We start from the raw sequence: 21,970 nt of genomic DNA, 5'->3' as shown, positions 1-21,970 counted from the left end.
GGATTGCCATTTCTTCCTCCAGGAGGTCTTCCTTGACTCAGGTATGGAACCCACGTTCTCCTGTGTCTCCTGCATCGGCACACGGGTTCTTTTCCACCTGGGAAGCCCTACTGAAAGATATTCCTTTACTAAAGGAACACTGTGTGATCATCAATAGATGATGAAAAATTATCTGACAAAATTCAATACCCGTTCATGATTCTGTTCTCAGTGAACAGAAGAGAGCTTCTTTAGCATGATAAAGGAAATCTACAAAAAAATCACACACACAGATCAAGAGTAGCAACGAGCACACCTCTTGCCTAGATCTTGGTTTCTAAATACCATTCTTTTCTAAAAGGAACCCTGACTCCTTAGGAAAAAGGCTGATTCCAGGGCTTGGATAGGGAAAATACATCAACAGCCTGGGATACCCTCTTGCAAAAGAAATAATGGAAGTATTTAAAAATGAGGGAAACGCAGCAAAAAGATACAGTGGCCAGCTTGAAGGGACTCTTGCTGACCCTTCTGGGACAATATGAGGAACAGAATATTGTAATTTAACTCACTGGATAAAATAACCTGCAAGTCCATATTGATATAAAGTCATAAATGAATAAATAAATGGAGTGTCAACCAAATGTAAAAGGAATAAATATGGAATACAGAAGTAATGATGGAGTTGGAAAAACTGTTAGTAGGTTTATTTTAAAACACGTAGGTGAGTGCTGGATGAGGAATAGAGTACTTCTAAGTCCCAGAGTATTTGCCCACAAATTACTTATTAACTGCAAAGAGAAAAATAACATTATGGTGAATGAACCTGGTGGACATCACCTTAATTAAGTGACTAAAGTTAACATCTCTAGTATTGGGTCATGTGACTCTTGACTTGACACAGTGCATTAAGAAACACACAGCATTACTTCTGTGGGTGCTCAAAAGGTAATCTAATCAAGGATATTCAAGGTAAACTGTATGGAGGGCTTCGAATAAAACATAACTCTCAACTTGTAGGTTGTGGGGGTTTTTCTTCAATTAACATTACTAATCAGGAAAATATAAGTTAAAGTCACACTAATCTGCCTTTTTTCCCCACTAACTTCAAAGATACTGCTCAAAGATACATACCATCATTTGTCAGAGTGCAAGATCCTGTAACCTTGCTGTGAAATATATTCCCACAAGTATATACTTGAAAAACCTAGTTATGAATCAGTAAGCCCACTTCTAAAAAAAATAGGGCCATGATTATTAAATAATGAAACATTCAAATAATTAAAAATTAATGTCATTAAAAAGTATATTTATGAAGAATAGTAGCCTAGGAAAATGCTCATCAAATGACAATCAAGAAAAAAGATTATAAAATTACTACTATAATTCATTTAAAAATTATTATAGAAGAAAATGCATCATATTATCTTCAGGTAATAGTCAGGAGATTATAATTTCTATTGTATACTTTTATCTGTTTTCTACAAAGAACATATATTCATAAAACAGAAAAATATATTAAACAAAAGACTTACCAAAAATTAAAGACTTTTAAAAATTAGTAGTTAATCTGATAGTTGTGTAATCTGATTTGTCTGTATACTGAAAACCATATTGCCAAAGCTACCATGTGCAAAGTGGCATAAAATAACAAGCACACACTCAAACATTGTCACATGTCAGTTTATTAAGGAATTTGTGATGCTAAAGGTTAATTCTACTCACTTGATTACTTTTCATGATGTCAAATAAAACTCCAAAGGCTATATAAGCCATAATGTTTCACAATTACTTTCCCATATTTTGTTCAGGAAACACAAAATTCAAATACAAAGAAATGTTTGAGTGAATCTGAAAATTGCCCTCATCCTACCTTTTTTCAGAAGGTGGTAATTAAGGGTTTGGAAGCATAGCAGCAAGGAAGAAGGAGGAAAGTGGGACATGAAGAAGGCAGGTGTTTTTGCTCAATTTCACTTTCAAAGGTTCAAATCTTTCCTATTTTTTTTTTAACATGTTTTGCACCAAAAAAGGAATCAATACTTTTCATTCCACTCTTGTCAACTTTAGCCAAAGCCTTCTGAGCTGCGGTCATTTTGCTATTTTTCTGTTAATGAAAATAAGAGAGAAAAATCATTACAAATGTAACACTTATAAATCGCACATGCAAATCAGACAAGACCATGCATGTCTCAAGGTTCATTCAGGGAGGTAAGCATGCTGCTAAAAACATGCCTCATGAGTGATTCTTTATAAAAGTTCTGATTTCTGCTCAGAATTCATACCTGAGACAAAGTATGTCAACAGGCAGGAGATAAAACTGCTGCCTTCTAAGGTGTGGAATGTTACAACTGATGGTTTACTTGTGGGGAGAAAATTCTGGAGGGTGTATTAAGTGCAATAACATAAACAATGGAACTGACACAGGTAGCAAACTGTCAGAGGGAGGAATCAGAGCCTTGTATTACGTGATGAATAATTCACAGCCTGCTACCATCTGACTCTATTCGGAGGCTCTCTGGGATACCGAGGGCAGGGCGGTCACATTCACAGGATAACCTGTGCCGCACGGCGCCCAGGACCGGCAGGATGGCTGTCCCCTTTCCTCCAACCACGAAAAACACCTTCCAAAAAGCTGACTCCAAATAACTCTGTCTTTTAAAACTCTACCTCTTCCTGGTCACTGTTTTTGTTTGTTTTTGTTTTGCCATGCATGTCCTATAACAAAGCAATGGCAGAAGGGAAACAGCAGCTGATTGTACTTCAGTGTTCAGCAGAAGCATAAGTGATGGGATTCAGCAAAGAAGAAATCGTCTGTCTCCCGGCGAGCTGTGAGACAAAGTCACTGCCAAAGTATCTTTTAAGGGCACAGTCAGTATACGATCCCTGGAAACATGCTTCTTACATTCTGTCACTTATAATTTACTAGACTTATGTTTTGGCTGGATGGGGAAGAGGGACAGTCTGAGACAAGTGATCCTCTGTCCCCTGCACTTAACTCACATCCTGGTTCAACCTCGCAGCTCACTGGTGCTGTGCCCAAGGCGACACGCTGGCAAGCAGCACTTAGAAGGGTGGGGTGGAAATATTCCTCACGGAGAAACTCAAGAACATCCCTGCTCACAGAAGGCCCTGACATAACCAGCTATTGAGCCAGATCTCAAGTTGGATTATTCCCTGATATGCCATGCCTAGATGAATTACGTGTAAAGAATACAATTTCTAGAAACCATGAAACCTAAGGGAGAGTAAGTGTTGCTAAAATCTAAGTGGAATTAATTTATCTTGGGGCAGGCAAGGCCTAAGCCTAAAAATAATGAGAAAATCATATTAAAAAATTCCATATTTAATCTTCAGAAAAGCTTAAAAAACAGTTCAAAAGTTGAATGAAAAGGCTAACACAATTGGAAAATGATTTGTACTTTATATGTCATGAAAAGTGTTAATAGCCTTAATTTAGATTGAGCGCTTACAAATCAACAAGAAAAACATCACTATCCTAATGTAAAATCAGGCAAGAGACATAAACTGACAACCAGTAAAACTGCAGTAATAAGCATTTGGAAAAACAACCTTTCTACCCAAAGAAATGTAACCTAATTAGAGAGGCAAAATTCTCAAGAATAAAACCAATACTCAATGCTGTCAAGACTGTGAGATGAACACTCAGCAGCAGTATTGGCTGGGGGGATAACTTTCTGCTACCTTTTTGGAAAGCTTCTTAGCTATGTATGTGTCTCAGTAATGATGGAGACAGCTCATGTTTTCTAAGCCTTTGCTCTTAGTTTTAAATTGTGTCTAATGAAACAGAGATGCAGACTGTAAGTAAGAATGTTTTATCACTCCATTAAGACAAAAGAAGCAGAATAACATGTGTCCAAAAATAGGGGAATTACATAGATTATATTCTACATGGTGAAACAAAATAACAGTGACTGAATACCATGAGACCATTTATAGTTTTTCAAAGAAAGCTTAATGACATCAATATTTTTACAATACAGAGCTAAATGAAAAGGGCACAACTCCAATACATATGTATGCCAATTCTGAAAGCTACATATGTATTTATAATGATGTGAAGGATAAAGCTTAGTAAGGAATGTTATGAAATTATCTGCTGAGGTGACTGCTGAATTATGGGGTTGTTAATAATTGTTATCATCATAATATCTGGGACGCTACTAGGCAGTTGAGTTGACAAAACATTATCTTTGAAGCCCCTTCCTCTGCCCCACCCTACCACTCTGGATATACTATACTACGAAGCTTAGGCACACTCTTGCTAATAACTCTGCCTTTCTTTATCTGTAAAAAGGTCTTCCTTGCTTGATACTTTCATTGTCACTCACAATTTTGAAATAGTTCTAAAGTCACTAAAACTCAAGTTAATAATTCTTAATGGTTAAAACAATAAAATCACAGTCAAGCATGCAATCGTTCCTCGAAGTCCCCACGCAGCAGCATCAGCCATGGGATTCAGGAGTATGCCGCTAACACCCGGACACGTACCTTCACAGTCTTGAAATCTTTGGAGTTAAACTTAGTATAATCTTCTTTTGCCTTTACGGGCTCATCTGATAACTTTGCTTTCTGTAATGTTAGAGCAGTGAACTGTCAAATGTCACCTTGACACATCAATCCATTAAAAAAAAAAAAAAAAAAAAAAACACCAAACATGAACAGTTTGGACCCCTGTGGCAGCTGAATGGAGCTGCAGACTCTGCAGAGGGCTTATTCTTTACAAGTCCCTTCACTTTTTGCCACTTCTCTAGGAACGTTCTAAGCCAGACATCCCTTCTGAGAAGCAGCTTTGGTGGTGAGAGGGTGTGAGCAGGCAAGCCCATGACCCAGTCCTGACGTTGTCTAGCAGTATGATCACATACTACATGTAACACGGACGGGGGGCATCTAGATGAACGCTGACTTCCAGGACAGTGTAAGGGGGTGCATGCAGACACATAAAGAAGAGAACTTCCTTTATGGTGGCCAGGGGTCCAGCCAGAACCCCCTTTATTCACCTGGAGGACCAGTGTGATGTCCATCTAGGAGTATGGGAACAGTGTTCTTATTATTACCATCTTCGTGCCCTTTCAGTTTATCTCATTTTATCCACACAAGAACAACCTTGCAAAGCAAGCAGGCAGTGGAGGGAAGCACAGAGGTTACGTGAACAGGCTTAAGGTCGCCCAGCAGAGGACGAGGGGAGATCTCACCTTTTGTACAGGGGCTCTTTGCATGGGACCCAACGCAACTAAGTCAGCTGTTACCTCCTGCTTTCACCTTTTACATGAGCAGTTTGCAATCAACAAATGTGAGAATCAGGTCAAGAGCTAGACTGTGGCCTTTATGTTCATGGTATACTAGGAATCGTGACATGCTTATTTCATAGAAGGCACATGGCAGGCAGGTGAGTCTTGATGTTTCACATGGGGAACTGACTGCGCTGGGATCACAACTTGGACTCTTTACAGATTTTCAAGCTCTCTGTGGAGACGCTGACATGACCCAACATGGACCCACACTAGGAAATGCAGGTTCGTTCCCAGCTTCACTCTTCTCACCAAGCTTTCACTAAACAAAGAACTGTAAAGTTGGAGCTAAAAGATGCCACAGCACATGTATAACACAAGTGGGTAAAATGACACATCTTGAAATTCACCACCAGCATACCATTGAATGTGCTGGGAAAACATATTAACTGTAACATCTACTTAAATTTCTGTTATTTAAAAGACTGGATCACTGCAGATTTAGGGGAATGCTTCAGAAGAAATAGAAAAGTGGTTCAGAAAGACAGTAACAACGCATCTGACTAAATGGGTACAGCTCTGGAAAGAGAAGGGCAGACAATAGACAATACAGGAATTAATGCTAAGATTGGTCTTATCATTCCTACAAGTAATTTGCAAAGAAAACTCAGCCACATCCCCACATCCACTGATTGTATTCAGCTCTGTGAGCTGACACTGGCAAAGTCAAAAGACAGAAGGGGGTGAGGTTTGGAAGCTGGCCTCAACATAGGCAAACTTAAGAGTTATAAAATAATGTGAAACATATTAAGGCAAAAGAGATGCAAAGATACCTAAAGGCCACTGGAATGTTATTTTCTGCAAATGATCAACTATATTTCTGTAAGAATTGAGCAAGTCCTGGACACAGATGGGAAAGTTAATAGACATTATCCTGCTCTTGTTTAAACTACGGTACATCATCCAGTGCGGTTTGCGATGTACACGCTAGAGCCCCAGGAAGACACAATAGAGCAGGAAACCTTAGAAAGCCACTAAAATAATCCAGAAGATGAAGCTGAGATGTAGGAGAAATCCTGGCTTAGCAAAGTACTGCCCACAGGCCATCCGTCTGTTTTTACAAATGAAGATTTACTGGAATACAGCTGTACTGATTCAGTTATGAATTGTTTGTGGCCGTCTTTGTGTGGCCAGACGGTAGGTCCTTGTTTTCTTGCAGAAAGCATTTGGGAGATGAGACTCGGAGGCCAAGTAAGCCAAGATGTATTGAGTGACAGTACACTCTCAGGAGGGAGTGTGGGCAGGCTCAAGGGACACAGTGAGGTCCTTCTGGCAAGCTGGTTATATGGGGTGTGAAGGACTGGGTGGAATATTTATCCAGGAGGAAGGGGCTTGGGGAGTAATTTCTGGGTTATTGTCCCAGCTCCACCTTCCCAAAAGGACGGCGAGTTTCTGTCCTTATGTGGTCTTGCTCGGATCTGTCATGGCACAGGTGCATGGTGGGTAGTGCTCTGTGCAATGCTAATTCTGTTGTAATGTGGGCATAGTGAGAAAAAGGTTACATTCGGATCAGAGGTTCCCGCATTTCTTTCTCTGCCTCTGGGTCCTTGTTCTCACAAGATGTATGGTCTCCTGTTGGCCCGGAGGTTCCCACTTTTCTGTGTTTGCTCCAGGACCCCTGTCATTGCAAGACGTATTATGGTCACCTGACCCATGCCTCCTTCTCTGCTCATGTCTGGCTAATGGTCTGCTCTAACATTTCCCTTCTCAAGGAGTCTGCGCCCTTCAGATATTTTTAAGGGTCAGAGGGTCCATGATCTGTCTTCTGGAGCTGCCTCAAGCTGAGCGGGGGCCTTGTGCCTGCCTGTGGGGCCCAGATCACCTTGCCCTCTGTCAGAGATGAGGTCTCGGGTCCTCGACAGTGGCAGAGATAGAGAGCGGGGAGTAGATGGAGGCTGCAGGCCCGGCCTGTGGATGTTGGTGGTGCCCACTGTCGTGAAGGATGGGTTGAAATCCCTGGTGTATCATCATCTGTAGGTGACACTGTTGTAACCTGAAGAAACGAACTTAACAAGCAGGTTAAAAAGGGATGGGGCCAAAAATCAGCAAACCCATTATTGTGATCAGAGATCCAAGCAGGGGCAGGAACCAGGTTGTATTTGATAACACCCCTCTGACTACAGGCCACATGGGGTTGGCACTGGGGTTACCCTTCCTGAAAGTGTGTAGCCTTTGGGCCTGTTCATATGCCTTTTGGGTACCTTCGTCCACCTGGCCAGTGGTGTTGAGGCAGGTGCAGCACAATTTATTGATAACTGCACAGACCCTCTCTGTTCAGCTGGGAGACAGTCCAGGGCTATCAGTTCCCCATCACTACATCTGCTATGGAATTAAGGGATCCCCTGTGATCCTGGCCAGAGGGGACAGAATATCTGACAAGTTACAAAGTGCTGCCTCAAGGTAGGGAACCACCCCCCCCCTCCCCCCCCATGAAATCACCTGTTGGATTTGTCCCTGATTGGTTACTCAGTAACTATGGGCTTCCCTGGTGCCTCAGAGGTTAAAGCGTCTGCCTGCAATGTGGGAGACCTGTGTTTGATCCCTGGAGAAGGAAATGGCAACCCACTCCAGTATTCTTGCCTGGAGAATCCCATGGACAGAGGAGCCTGGTGGGCTATAGTCCACAGGGTCACAAAGAGTTGGACTCAACTGAGCAACTTCACTTACTTAGTTACTTAGTGAGCTCACCAGTTCTAGTGTCCACCAAAGTATCTGAAGGAACAAAGGGCCTACCTACCACCAGTCATTTCAAAGGGGCTGAGCCTTAGCCCTGTTTTGGGTGCTGCCCTGATTCTCAGGAGGGCTGTGGGTAAAAGCTATGTCCACGGTTCTGGTGTCTCTTGACAAAGTTTAGCCAGGGTTCTTTTCAAAGCTTGATTTGCCTTTTCCACTTTCCCTGACGACTGAGGTCTCCAGGCAGTGTGGAGGTGGGGGCAAATGCCCAGGGCTGGAGAGACTAGTTGGGTGACCCGAGCCACAAAAAAGGGACTGTGGCTACTCTGTAAAGACCATGGAAGTCTCAGCTGAGGAATTATTTCCTTAAATGATGCCTTTATTACTTCTGGGGCTCCCTCGGTCTTAATTGGAAAGGCTTCTACCCAACCGGGGGAAATTAGGGGACACCAACAGCTGACTGGAGGCCCCCCTCACAAAATGTGAGGCAGCTGGAGGCCACTGGGTCCAACTGCTTGGAGAGATATGCCATCAGCCATGGGACTGGTCCCACCTTTGGGGCAAGAATTCCCAGGGCTAATCCCTGTTTTTCCGGGGAAAACAGTAAAGAGCTTGTTTAGATCTGGAATCTCTAGGGCTGGGGCACTAGTCAGGGCCATTAAAAACATTAAAAAAAATTTTTTTTTTTTTGTGGTACAAGTCACATAATACAGAACATACTATTTTAACCATATTTTATCTCTGTACAGCTCAGTGACACTAAGTACATTCACATTATCTCCATTATCCAACTCCCAAACTTATCTCTCTAAAGGAAAACTCGGTCTCCATTAAACACCAACTCACCATTCCCCTTCCCTACCCCACCCCCCCGGCATCTACCAGTGTACTTTCTGACTTTATGAATTCGACTATTCTAGGTACCTCATGTAAATGGAATCAACAGCATTTGTCTGCACCTAAAGTATATTGGTGCATATTAAAAAGCAGAGACATTACTTTGCCAACAAAGGTCCATCTAGTCAAAGCAATGGTTTTTCAGTAGTCATGTATGGATGTGAAAGTTGGACTATAAAGAAAGCTGAGTGCTGAAGAACTGATGCTTTTGAACTGTGGTGTTGGAGAAGACTCCTGAGAGTCCCTTGAATTGCAAGGAGATCCAACTAGTCAATCCTAAAGGAAATCAGTCCTGAATGTTCATTGGAAGGATTGATGCTAAAGCTGAAGCTCTAATACTTTGGTCACCTGATACAAAGAACTGACTCATTGGAAAAGACCCTGATGCTGGCAAAGATTGATGGCAGGAGGAGAAGGGGATGACAGAGGATAAGATGGTTGGATGACATTACCGACTCAATGGAGATGAGTTTGAGTAAGCTCTGGGAGTTGGTGATGGACAGGGAGGCCTGGCATGCTGCAGTCCATGGGGTCACAGTGTCGGACACGACTGAGTGATTGAACTGAGAGTATATTGGCAGGCATTTTTAAGGTTAACTAATCTGATCAAATGCTCCTGTAAACTGACCATCCAGTCTACAGGTTCTGTGTCTAGTCCCTTCAGGTCTTCATATAATGGCTTAAGTGAAGTCGCTCAGTTGTGTGCAAGTCTGTGAGATCCCATGGACTGTAGCCTACCAGGCTCCTCTGTCCATGGAATTTTCCAGGCAAGAGTACTGGAGTGGGTTGCCATTTCCTTATCCAGGGGATCTTCCCGACCCAGGAATTGAACCCAGGTCTCCCGCATTGCAGGCAGACACTTTACCAGGGCCACTAGGGAAGCCCCTAAAGAAAGTGAAAATTGCTCAGTCACGTCTGACTCTTTGCGACCATATGGACTGTACAGTCCATGGAAATCTCCAGGCCAGAATACTGGAGTGGGTCGTTTTTCCCTTCTCCAGGGGATCTTCCCAACACAGGGATCGAACCTAGGGATCTCCCACATTGCAGGCGGATTCTTTACCAGCTGAGCCCCCAGGGAAGCCCAAGAATACTGGAGCTTCTCCAGTATTTTAACCCCTTCTCCAGCAGATCTTCCTGACCCAGGAATCGAATCGGGGTCTCCAGCACTGCATGGTGTGAGACAAAACCCAGGGACCCAAATCCTTCAAAATCCAGCCACTTCTAAAAAGGTTCTGAGCTGTCTCTTTGAATATGGTGGTTGTAGGTGGAGGACTGCTGTTAAAGCTGCGCTCTCCTGTGCTTAGAACATGTCCCAGGAAGGTGACTCTCTGGGAGGAAATCTGGGCCTTCTATGGGGATATCCTCTGGAGCCAGGAAACTGAGGATCTGTGCAGTGGTTTGGTCTGAGGCTTCCTTCAAGGGACTGCAAATAAGGAGGCCATCTATGTATTGTAATAATGCCCCCATCTCTAAATTAAATGCCTTCAGTTTCTTTGCTAGGGCACTGCCAAGTAGGTGTCAGCTATCCTGGAATCCCTGGGGAAGGACAGTTCAGGTATACTGTCAGGTCACATTGGTGTCTGGATTGGTCATTGGTGAATGGATTGGTCCATTCAAAGGGAGAGAGGTACTGGGAATCAGACTGAACAGGTATAGAGAAGGAGGTATCTTTAAAATCAAGGACTATAAACCAGGTCATATCCCCTGGGATCTGAGAAAAGATGGAGTATAGATTGGGATGATTAGATGGAGAGGAATCACAACTCCACTGATGAGCTGAAGACCTTACACCATTCTATATGCCCCATTTCGTTTGAGGACAGGCAGGGCTGGAGTATTACAAGAAGACTGGCATAATACCAAATGCCCACATTTGATGAATTTTGAGATCAGGGTTTAAGGCCCTGTTGAGCCTCTGGTTTTATGGGGAACTGACACATAGATGGCAAGAAGATACTAGCTTCCTTAATGGTGATTTTTAATGGAGTGGCAAATTTTGCCCATCCTGGGTCTTTGATCTGAGATCTATGGATCTGTAAGTTTTCCAATTACTGGGGAAAATATGGGCTGGACTGTTTGAGTCTTGTATAACACATAGTTCAGCCAAAAATAGGCCTTGTTTTCATTTTCAGGGAGAGCAAAAGTTGCCCCCAAGGCTGACAGAAAATCTTTTCCCAATAATGGGCTAGGGCACTCAGGCATGACAAAAGACTTGTGAGTTATGAGGGTCTTTCCCCAGGTACAAGTTAGAGGGGTGGTCAAACGTTTGTGTTTTGGCCTTCCTTCTACCCCAACAATAGAGCAGGTTTCAGGGACAAGATGCCCAGCTTGAGAAGTGAGGACGGAGTAAGTGGCTTCTGTGTCCACTGGAAACTGGACAAGACTACCTGCCCCACCAATGGTCCACCACGCCCCTCCCGTGTGATGGCGGCTGTATCTGAGGGGCCCTGGGAAGTCCTGGATCTCATCAGTCAACCACAGCCCTGACTGGCGTGGGGGAGTTCCGCGCTCCCTTCAGAGCTGAGGGAGCCGTTCTCATGAGCCATTCTCTTGTCCGATGGCCCACCTTCCTACAGGGTGAGCGTTGGGTAGAGGCCGGGACCTATTTCCTAGGAATTCCGTGCTCCAGTGTCTGGGTTCCCACTGCTAAAACAGGCTCCTTTATCTGGTGGGGGTCCTCTGGGAGCACCTCTGTGGTAATCAGGAGGAGAGTTAAGTCCCGCCATGACAGCTGCTGGAAGTCTGGCCTGCCAATGGGCCCTTCTTAAGTCATGCTGCTTCTTCCTTTCTTCCTCAGCCTGGACTCTACTGTTAAAGACTCTGGAGGCCGCATCAACAAAAAGGTTGAGAGGGGTTTGGGACCCCAGGACGAGCTTTTGAAGTTTCCAATGGATGTCGGGGACCAACTGGTAAATGAAGTAGGTTGCAAGCACAACACATCCCTCGAAAGTGTTGGGTCCACGTTCGTATACTTTCTGAGGCATCTACCGACCGGGCGGGGGCAGGGTTTGTTCTGACCTTGGGTGACCTCTTTAACCCTGTCACAGCTGACAGGTTTAACTGTGCACCATCTTGTCCCTTCAATGAGGCAAAGGGTCGTGCGAGTTCTTCTAGGGTCACCGGGTTGCCCTGGCTCATAGTCCCACTTGGGATCAATCAGTGGCCCTGCCGTCATGCCCTCAGGGTAGTAACTGGGTTGGACGATGTATAATTCATCAGCAAATGCTTGAGGCTGTGCCCAGATACGGGTCTTTTCCTCAGGGGTGCCAACAGTGGGAAATGACAACATTCAGGGTCCTTTCAGGTAAGGTCCAAGGAAAGAGTTAGCCCCCAGAATCCAGTGAACTGGCCAGGGGGCCCCTGAGAAGCAGCCTAAGTGAGGGTGGTGCTGGCTGAGGTCAGACAAAGGCAAGGGGGCACGGACTCTGGTATTTCCCTGAGGTCTGCCTACTGCTTCAGGGGGTGGGGGGTGAGGGGGCGAGGGCACTCTGCTGCACTTCTGGCATAGAAGAGTAAAGAGGATTACACGGAGCTGGAGGGGCTAAAGATGGCGAAGGAGTATCAGGACTTGGGTCTTCTGTCTAAGACTTATTTTCCTCCAGAGACACTACCAAGAGGGTTTTGTATAGTCTGAACCGGTCCCAACTGACAAGCTTCCCCAACACAGGACGTGCATGGCTCTGGATTCTCTCTTAGGGTCATAAAGGCCTGAATGTAAGGAAACTAATTTCCCTGCCTTTCGCAAAACCTAATTGTAGGATGGTATTATAGTTGAGGCTTCCATTTTTCGGTCAGGCTTCCTTGTCCTCAAGTTTACACCGGGGCCCGGCTGTATTACAAAAGGAGACGAGCTTTTCCTGTTTTAAACTTGTCCCGTGACTTGAGAATGCACCCCAGGGGTGAGTCCTTGGGGATGGAGAGGAGGCTTCCCGTGAACCTTCAGGGAGAGGGCTCCTGTGAAAGAGAGGAGCACTACCATGAGGGGACCCTGGAGGGGTTCCCTCTGTCAGGACTGGCTACAGGCGCCTAATCCTGCCAACTCTGGCCCATGTGGGGGTAGCAAGCCACACAGCAACCCTGCCAGTCTCAGAGTCCCGGGACCTGTGTCCTGCCGTGTCCTCCCACCTCATAACCGCTCTCATAATGGTGGGCCTCTCTCTCCAAGCTTCACAGGCACCCCTCTCGGACAAACCACTTAAGGAGTTTCTCACCTCCTCTGAAGTGCGCCAGGCATGCGCTTCCTCCAGATATTGGTCCCTTTGTGGCTGAAACATAAGCCACTTCCCTCCTCAGAACAACCCCGACACCTCTGCCTCTCCCTGGGAGCAGCTGTGACTTTTCCTTGTATGGGGCTTCCCTGGGGGCTCAGCTGGTAAAGAATCCACCCGTAATGCGGGAGACCTGGGTTTGATCCCTGGGTTGGGAAGATCCCCTGGAGAAGGAACAGGCCACCCACTCCAGTATTCTGGCCTGGAGAATTCCACAGTCCATGGGGTTGCAAAGAGTCAGACACGACTGAGCAACTTTCACTTTCCTTGTATAGATATTGCCTTGCTCATGGCACACTCGGCCAACCAAATAATCAAAGGAACCCAGGTATAACCATCCATACGGGCCACATGCTGGAAGGCCCTGGAGCCGCTATTGGTTTGGTGTGTCCCCATGGCAGGGGGCGGGGGTGGGGGGCGGCCTTTGCCTCCCTTGAGGCAATGCTCTGCAACCTGTCAGATGTTCTATCTACTCTGACCAGGATTACAGGGGATCCCTTTATTTCCTAGCAGACGTAGTGATGGAGAACAGAATGGACCTGGACTATCTCCCAGCTGAACAGGGACGGTCTGTGCAGTTATCAATAAATTGTGCTGCACCTACCTCAACACCACTGGCCAAGTGGAAGAAGGTACCCAAAGCACATACAAATAGGCCCCAAAGCTACACACTTTCAGGAAGGGTAACCCCAGTGCCACCCGCTTCTGGCCTGCAGTCAGAGGGGTGTTATCAAACATAACCTGGTTCCTGCCCCTGCTTGGACCTCTGATCACAATCATACCTTTACTGACTTTTGGCCCTGTCCCTTTTAACCTGCTTATTAAGTTTGTTTCTTCAGGTTACAACAGTGTCACCTACAGATGATGATACACCAGGAATTTCAACCCATGGCAACCCACTCCAGTATTCTTGCCTAGAAAACCCCATGGATGGAGGAACCTGGGAGGCTAGAGTCCATGGGGTCACAAAGAGTTGGACATGACTGAGCGACTTCACTTTCTTTTCTTTTCAGGACAATGGGAACCACCACCATCTGTGGGACAGGTCTGCAGCCTCCGTCTACTCCCCGCTCTCTATCTCTGCCACTGTTGAGGACCCGAGACCTCATCTCTGACAGAGGGCAAGGTGATCTGGGCCTCACAGGCAGGCACAAGGCCCCCGCTCAGCTTGAGGCAGCTCCAGAAGACAGATCATGGACCCTCTGACCCTTAAAAGATTTGAAGGGTGCAGACTCCTTGAGAAGAATGTCAGAGCAGGCCGTTAGCCGGACATGAGCAAAGGAGCAGGCATGGGTCAGGTGACGACATACATCTTACAATGACAGGGGTCCAAGGGCCAAACAGAGAAGTGGGAACCTCTGGGCTGGCAGGAGATCATAAGTCTTGTGATGACAAGGGATCTAGCAGCAAACAAAGAAATGTGAGAACCTCTGGTCCGAATGTTACCTTTTGCTCACTATGCCCACATTACAACAGAACTAGCACTGCACCAGAGCGCTACCCACCATGCCCCTGTGCCACGACAGATCTGAGCAAGACCACATAAGGACAGAAACTCCTCCTCATCTCTGGAAGGTGGAGCTGGGACGAAAACCAGGAAATCACCCCCTCAACCCCTCCCCCCTGGATGAATTATTCCACCTAATCCTTCACAGCCCATATAACCAGCTTGCCAAAAGGACCTGATTGCTCCTCCTCTGAGCCTGCCCACAAGCCCTCCTGAGACTATACTGTCACTCAATAAACCCTCTGCTTCACTTCGCCTCCGAATCTCATCTGTGAATTCTTTGTGCAACAAAAAAAGAACCTACCCTCCAGCAACCACATCAAAGGCTAAATCCTTCAAGGGCAGGTTTAGATCTCTATGTTACTAAGGAAGACAGATATTTGAGAGAAAGAAATATGCCTCGCTTTTGGAAGGAGAAAAATAAGAAAGAAAGAAATATGCCTATTACTTTAGTTAGAGCACGACAGCTATATTTATGTCCCCTGGTGCTGCTGTGGGTCTGTCCCAGATCTAAAGATAACTTTAGATCTTACACCAACTGCTTCCTCCAGTGAGGAAAAGATGAACCTCCTTGGACAATTTGCTAAAAAAGGTCCCCAACTAACAATGATGCACTTTAAATTTTATGCCCTTTCCTAAAAGTCAAAGTGCTGAATGTTTTTAGAACCATCACCACCTTCAAACAGGATACAAATGAAAAAAAAAAAAAAAAATCCTGAGAATGTTGGCCACCTAGAAGGCAGGGAAGAAGGAAATTTCTTTAGCATCCATGTTACATTCATTCACAAGGTACTCATTATCTTGCCGCTGGAGAATGATGGCCTCACGGACAAGCTGGTGCATGTTTATTTCCCTGTGTCTGAGCAGCACTTACTAGTCTGCAATCAGGCCGGACTTAGGGATGCTACTCTTAGCTCTCGGGTGTCGTGTGTGAATGGCTTCTCTACTCCCTGTATCTGAGTCCACAGCGCGGAGGAGCTGTGGGTGGAATTTGAGAACATCTGGCAGAGGAAAGGTTTTTCACTGATTCACAATGATTACACACAAACTGCGTTGATCATTTCGAGTATAGACAGTAAAGTGTGGTCATCCTTGCTCAAAGAATTCCGTGTTGCAAAAATCATGCTCTATGCACCTCTGTGCCCACGACAATTATATTTGGCAAAGTGAGTTTTAGTTATAGAGTTTTCCTAATGATTAATAAAGTTAATTATAGGATCTAGCTCACACAAGAAGACTTAATTTTAATTATGATTCTCTAATACGTCAATGCAGATATTGAGCTAGAACCAACTCTTCCTTTATTTTCATAGCACCTTATTTATGATTCACCTAAAATCAACCAAAATAAAAATAATGATGGAGAGCAGTATAATCTTTATTCCACATAAGGTAGATTAAGATGCTTTAACATATATTGAAGTGAAGTGAACTCGCTCAGTCGTGTCCGACTCTTTGCGACCCCATGACTATAGCCTACCAGGCTCCTCCATCCATGGGATTTTCCAGGCAAGAGTACTGGAGTGGGTTGCAATTTCCTTCTCCATTAACATATACTAGAGTCAACTAAATGTATACGGCAAGAGTATACTATTTTTCCAGGTGCTCCAAAGATATCTTAGACATAGTTTCTTACCTTTGATGGAGGGTTTTGCACTGAAGCTGGAGGTTCTGGAAGCCTGAGGAGTGAAAAATAAAAATCAGAGTCATGGTCTTTCATAGACAAGCAAACAGAATGACTCGGCCAACTTAAGACTTAGTAAGTCCTGAGTTGTAATTCCTATTTCATCTAATAATAACAGTAAGTCCTATTTCATCTAATAGTTTCACCTCCATATATCTTACTGTTCAATCACCTCAGTATAAAGAGTGAAATTTTTCTAAGTGAAAAAATGTTCATTTAGCTACTTAATTCTCTGTACTGGAATTCTGAGCTAAAAAACAAAATTAGAAGTCACTGGTTGCAATGGAATTGCTTTCCTTTAGTCTCTATAAATATGTATTTTGGTATGTATTTTTTCACCATAAATGATGAATCGAGCATATATTTAAAAGTGAAAATCATTCTGTTGACAAAAAAGTCACAGGAACTTTACTTTTCTATTAAAGAAAAGTTTAACTGACACATCCTTCTCTCAAGTCTTTAACTGAAACTTTAAAATTTCAGCAGAAAAAAAAAAATTTCAGCAGAAAAGAATCCAAAAAAATAATGGAATACAAAGATATAAAGTCTCTAACAAGATAAGCAGGTACAAAGAAACTCAGGAAAATAATAAACAGAAGGGTACCTTTAATTCAGAGCAAGCTCTCAAGATACTATATTATGCTACAGAAACCAGTTTCTACTAATTGTTCTTTAAGTAGGACCAAAAATATAATTTGCTAAAAATGCAACTATAGCTATTAAAAAGTCATTTTATTTCCATGTATCAGAGGAGAAAATTATTCTAAGAATCAGGAAAAGCTATTAGATCATCACATATATGAAATTTTAATAGTAGTTGCTAAAATACAGAAAAGAAACACATCTTTTTCAGCCTAAGATAGAGTTTCAAGTGCTGGGCATAATAAAAATACCTAGTGAACAGCTAATGATTATAATAATAAAATAATAAAAATGGTACACAACCTTTAAATGTAACTTTCAAAAATATTTTACTCTGTCATCTACTCTTTCCATCCCATGAACCAAATTAGTTAAGTCTGGCTGGGGATAAAATTTTAACACAATTTATCCTCTAACATTATAACAACTCATAATTCTAATCGTAACACTCTGGGGTTCTTGCAACCAGTATCCATTAAATTAATTTGTTCCAATCAAAAAACTGTCCATTAAAAATCACCTCCAAACCATAGAGTCTGTGACGCAACTCAAGAATAACCTCTTATCAGAAAAAGGGATATGACAAGCCATACTTGCTTGTGAGCCCAGTCGTGTCCGACCCTTGTGACCCCATGGACTGGAGCCCGCCAGGCCCCTCTGTCCGCGGGACTCTCCAGGCAACAGTACTGGGGGGGGCTGCTATTTCCTCCTCAGGGGATCTTCCCTCGGATCGAACCCATGTCTCCTGTGGCTCCTGCATTGGCAGGCAGAGTCTTTACCACTCGAGTTGTCTGGAAAACCTTATATAAGCCATAATGAAACCCTATTTCTAGGAAACCAAGCACAATTATGCTTAATTACAACTAAAGATGGGCCATACTTACTTTAAATATTTAGATAAGTCATCACTTAATTGTTTAGGGATGTAATCAGATATCAGACCATGGGCGTAACGAACATAATCCTCTGAAAGAAACAGAATGGAGAAAAAAATTTAGTAATAATTATGACTGCTTTATAGTCAAATTGACTGGAGTTCAAATTCTGGCACTATTTAGCTTTGGAGAGTCACTTAAGCATTTTGTGTGTGTGTGTGAAATGGGGATGCTCATATCTATCTGTCAGAGTGGTGGGGGGATATGATGTATGAGATAGCATAAGGATGACACTGAAGATATGATGAGATAATAAAGTATAATACAATAGATGCCCACTAAATAACAGATAAAAATTCAGGGTTCTTCTCTTAGTTGAGGCCCTTGAATACAAATAAAGTTCAAACATCAGATGTAACAATATAAAATAGTCATCTTTTCTAGGTTGGTTTCAACATAAAATAAATCTAATTACTGAACAGTAATGAGTTGCTCATTTAAGAGAAATAATATACAATGTGTCTCTATTAAGCACTTGCTGAAAATTACATATAACCCCAAACTAATGGGATGAAGTTGCTCAGTCGTGTCCGTCTCTTTGAAACTACATGGACTGTAGCCTACCAGGCTCTTCTGTCCATGGGATTTTCCAGGCAAGAGTACTGGAGTGGGTTGCCATTTCCTTCTCCAGGGGATCTTCCAGACCCAGGGATCGAACCCAGGTTTCCCACATTGCAGGAAGACGCTTTACCGTCTGAGCCACCAGGGAATTCCAAACTAATAAAACGCCTTAAAAATGTAAAAAACAAAACTCAGCAGAGTGTATAATCATGACTTCTACAGTACCTGGATTTTCCATACTAAAATGAGGCTCTGGTATCAATTAAATACAGTTACAAAAGAGAAAATCTGTTTTAAAGCCCTCTTCCTCAATTCAGTCTTTTTTTTTGTAGAATACTAGGGGATAACCAAACTCAATAGATGGGATAATCACAAGGGGATATAAACTACCAAAAGCACTATCCCAGGCTTGCTGCTGGGATATTCATTTCCATCTTTCTTCCCTTTGCTACATTTGACATCAGAATAACAGTCTGCCTCAGTATTACCAACAGGCAGAAAGGGACTGCTGCCTGGATGACCTGATCTCTAAGTCTTTAGTAAAAGACTTTCACTGCCAACACTGCGAACTGAAAGTTATCACTGGACCCTTCTTTTTTTTTTTTAATTATTTTTTTTTTATTGAAGGATAATTGCTTTACAGACTTTTGCTGTTTTCTGTCAAACCTCAACATGAATCAGCCATAGGTATACACATATTCCCTCCCTGTTGACCCTCCCTCCCATCTCCCTCCCCATCCCACCCCTCCAGGTTGCTACAGAGCCCCTGTTTGAGTTTCCTGAGTCAAACAGCAAATAAGAAAGCCAACATATCTGTTTGCTTCCTTTGGCACATATCAAGCTAAAGGTCTAAAAAAGGCAAGAATGTAACGAGTATAAACCTTACTTTATGACTGCAACACTAAATGGCAATATAGCGAAGCCCAGACTTAGATTTAGATATTGGTTTGGTAAAAACACCAGACTCAGAGTAGACGACCTGGTCTGCTAGCTAGGATTGGTGACCCTGAGTAAGTCATCTACTTCTTGGAGACCAGTTTTTCATTTTTAAGATGAGAACATCTGTCTAAATAACCACTAACGCCTCTTCTACTGCTTTACTGAAAATCTATGGTTTTATCCATCCATCATCCATGGATCTATCCATCTATCCAGCCAGCCAGCCATTTGATTCAGTCTCTCTCTCCTTCTGTTAAAGCCTATCAGAGACACTGACAGCTAGTTAATTCAGACGTCAAGGGCAGTCCACCACTCCCAGAACGGCAGGAGCCAGCCATCATCTGTCTGTGCAAGGTACTGTGAGGTGGAGATCTGCACATCAAAGACTGCCAATCACCAACAGGCTGCTTGGCTGTTCTGTTTTTTAAATGACGAAACTCCAATGTTTTGGAATTGTATATTTAGAACAGGGGAACACTGAATTAGAGTTTAAAGTCAGGATAATTACTGTCCTACCATTTCAGAAAGTAAATTGTATCAGATAGTTGCTGTTATTCAATGATACATATAAAGGTAAGAGGACACTACAATGAGAAAAGCAAAAGAGTGTATCTTAAAGAATAAACTGTCCAGTGAATAAATTTTCATCTAAAATCAAAATATTGAGACCTACAGTAGGACTTACGTTTCTGGAGAATAAGATGCAAACAGATACAGCTCTGGAAATCCTTGCCCCCAAGAACAGTACAACAAAAAGGTTACCACCAGTGTGGGCTTAAGTGCCAGGCGAGCTCCATTAGTAGTTCACTTAAATGACTTAAGTATCAATTAGTGATAGAAGTGATCTACAGCAGAAGTACTACTTGGTTTTGAAATAAAATGCACACCTGCCATGAGATCACATTGGCAAGAATGTGAAGTTTCTGAGACATTAAGGTTTTTAAATCCTAAAATGGGCATTTACACATTGGCGACTTACTCCAGGCAAAACAAACAAAACAAAACAAAAAATGATTCACTTACCGTCCTTGTCACTGGAAACCTGGCCACCAGAGAAAAATGCAGTAGACTGTACCCGGGCACTGACATTTACCTTATTGGTTTTTAATGCTGCCATAGTCTGATTAACCTATGAAATAACCAAAGGGGGAATATCAGGATATTTTCAACTAACTCTAGAAGCCCTGACTTTCCAGACTTTCTAAACCCATGATTTCAATCCATTGAAGGTCCAGGAAGAAGTAGTACAGGATAGATATACCTTCAAAAGATGAGAGATGGCTGCATATTTGGAGAAAGGTGAGGGGTAGTGACTACACTGCGGGATGAGCTCGGTACCTGGACTTCCTAAGGCCTACACCATGTGAGAGCACTGACTCTGGAGGCAGGCTGCTTGGGTTTGCTCTGTGACCATGGACTGCTTACTTAACCTCTCTGGGCCTCTACTGTGAAAGGGAAATAAAGATGTGCCGATCGCACAGTACTACTGTGAGGACTAAATGAGTTAATGTATGTTAAGTCCTTAGGACAGAACATGGCACAAAACTTGTATTTTATGATTTTCTAGGGAGAATAAATAATATAAATTTCTCACTTTCTAGGAATTTAAGAAAGGAAACACAATAAATATAAACTTCACTTTGCTATTTCATGTCATTATCATTTGCTAAGAGCAAAAACTAAATGCCCAGTTTCTGCTCAGCACTTCTCATTCTTCATCTACACAGAATCCCACAAATGCAAAGACTACTGGTAATGCAAATTTAAACCTTTCTCCTACTTCGCACAAAGGAGCCTGATTAATACTGCAAGGTTCATTTCCATGTTCCCAGGCTCCCAATGTGCCCATTAACATGATGTGACAAACATGTGTTTTCATATACAAGACAGAAGAGAATCTTAGGAATCAGTGCTAGAACTGATATCCACAAAACTTGCAAAAACTTTGTCATCCACAGATCTGGTCTGGTGAGATTCTTTATCACTGTGAAAGTAAGAGATATCCTTAGACCAGTGGCTTTTTTGTTTCTTCACTGTATGCACAGTAAGAAATACTCAGCAACCAAATACCCGAAAACATATATAAATATGTTATAGTGTCATACTTAACACTTGCCCTTACCTTGTGCTTTTTTTCTTTAAACAATATAAGGATATATATTTGATTATACAGAACAATTTCAGTTTTTTCTTTTGCAAATTCTTTTCCATTATAGTTTATCACAGGATATTGAATAGTTTCCTGCACTATACAGTGGGACCTTATTGCTTATCCATTCTATATATACCACTTTGCATCTGGTAATCCCAAACTCTCAATCCAACTTTCCTTTTAATTCATCCTGGTCTATCCTAGCCCATTCTATTCATTCCATTCCAAGAGAAATACTGGGTGTGATCCACTAAATTGATTGGAAAAGCATTGCAAGAGATCTTAATATATTAAGTTTAATTGTTAGGATCACCAAGATAAAGGGCTTGCCTAGAATAAGACCCGTCTTCAGCATCTAGACACTAAACCGAAATCCCGTCTGCCTGGTCCCCTGCAGGTCGTGTGTGAGCAATGTCAACTTCTG

The 21,970-nt window shown here is 43.0% G+C and overlaps 1 protein-coding gene across 2 annotated transcripts in view; it reads right to left on the bottom strand.

Annotated features, from left to right (window-relative positions):
* Positions 1–1,643: 1,643 nt before the first annotated feature.
* RNASEH2B (ribonuclease H2 subunit B) overlaps positions 1,644–21,970 on the bottom strand; it is a 61,156-nt gene continuing 40,829 nt past the window's right edge. For both annotated transcript variants that reach the window (XM_061133005.1, XM_061133004.1), the window contains exons 7-11: positions 20,418–20,523; positions 17,844–17,925; positions 16,270–16,312; positions 4,486–4,566; positions 1,644–2,080 (exon numbers count right to left, since the gene is read on the bottom strand). In XM_061133005.1, the coding sequence (XP_060988988.1) occupies positions 1,961–2,080; positions 4,486–4,566; positions 16,270–16,312; positions 17,844–17,925; positions 20,418–20,523 (432 nt within the window). In that variant the 3' untranslated portion in view covers positions 1,644–1,960. The remainder of the gene's footprint in view (positions 2,081–4,485; positions 4,567–16,269; positions 16,313–17,843; positions 17,926–20,417; positions 20,524–21,970) is intronic.

The sequence above is a fragment of the Dama dama genome, chromosome 30 (assembly GCF_033118175.1).
Source record: "Dama dama isolate Ldn47 chromosome 30, ASM3311817v1, whole genome shotgun sequence".
NCBI lineage: Eukaryota > Metazoa > Chordata > Mammalia > Artiodactyla > Cervidae > Dama > Dama dama.
Note: the sequence above shows the minus strand (reverse complement) of the source record. Positions and strands in the feature narration are given on the sequence as shown.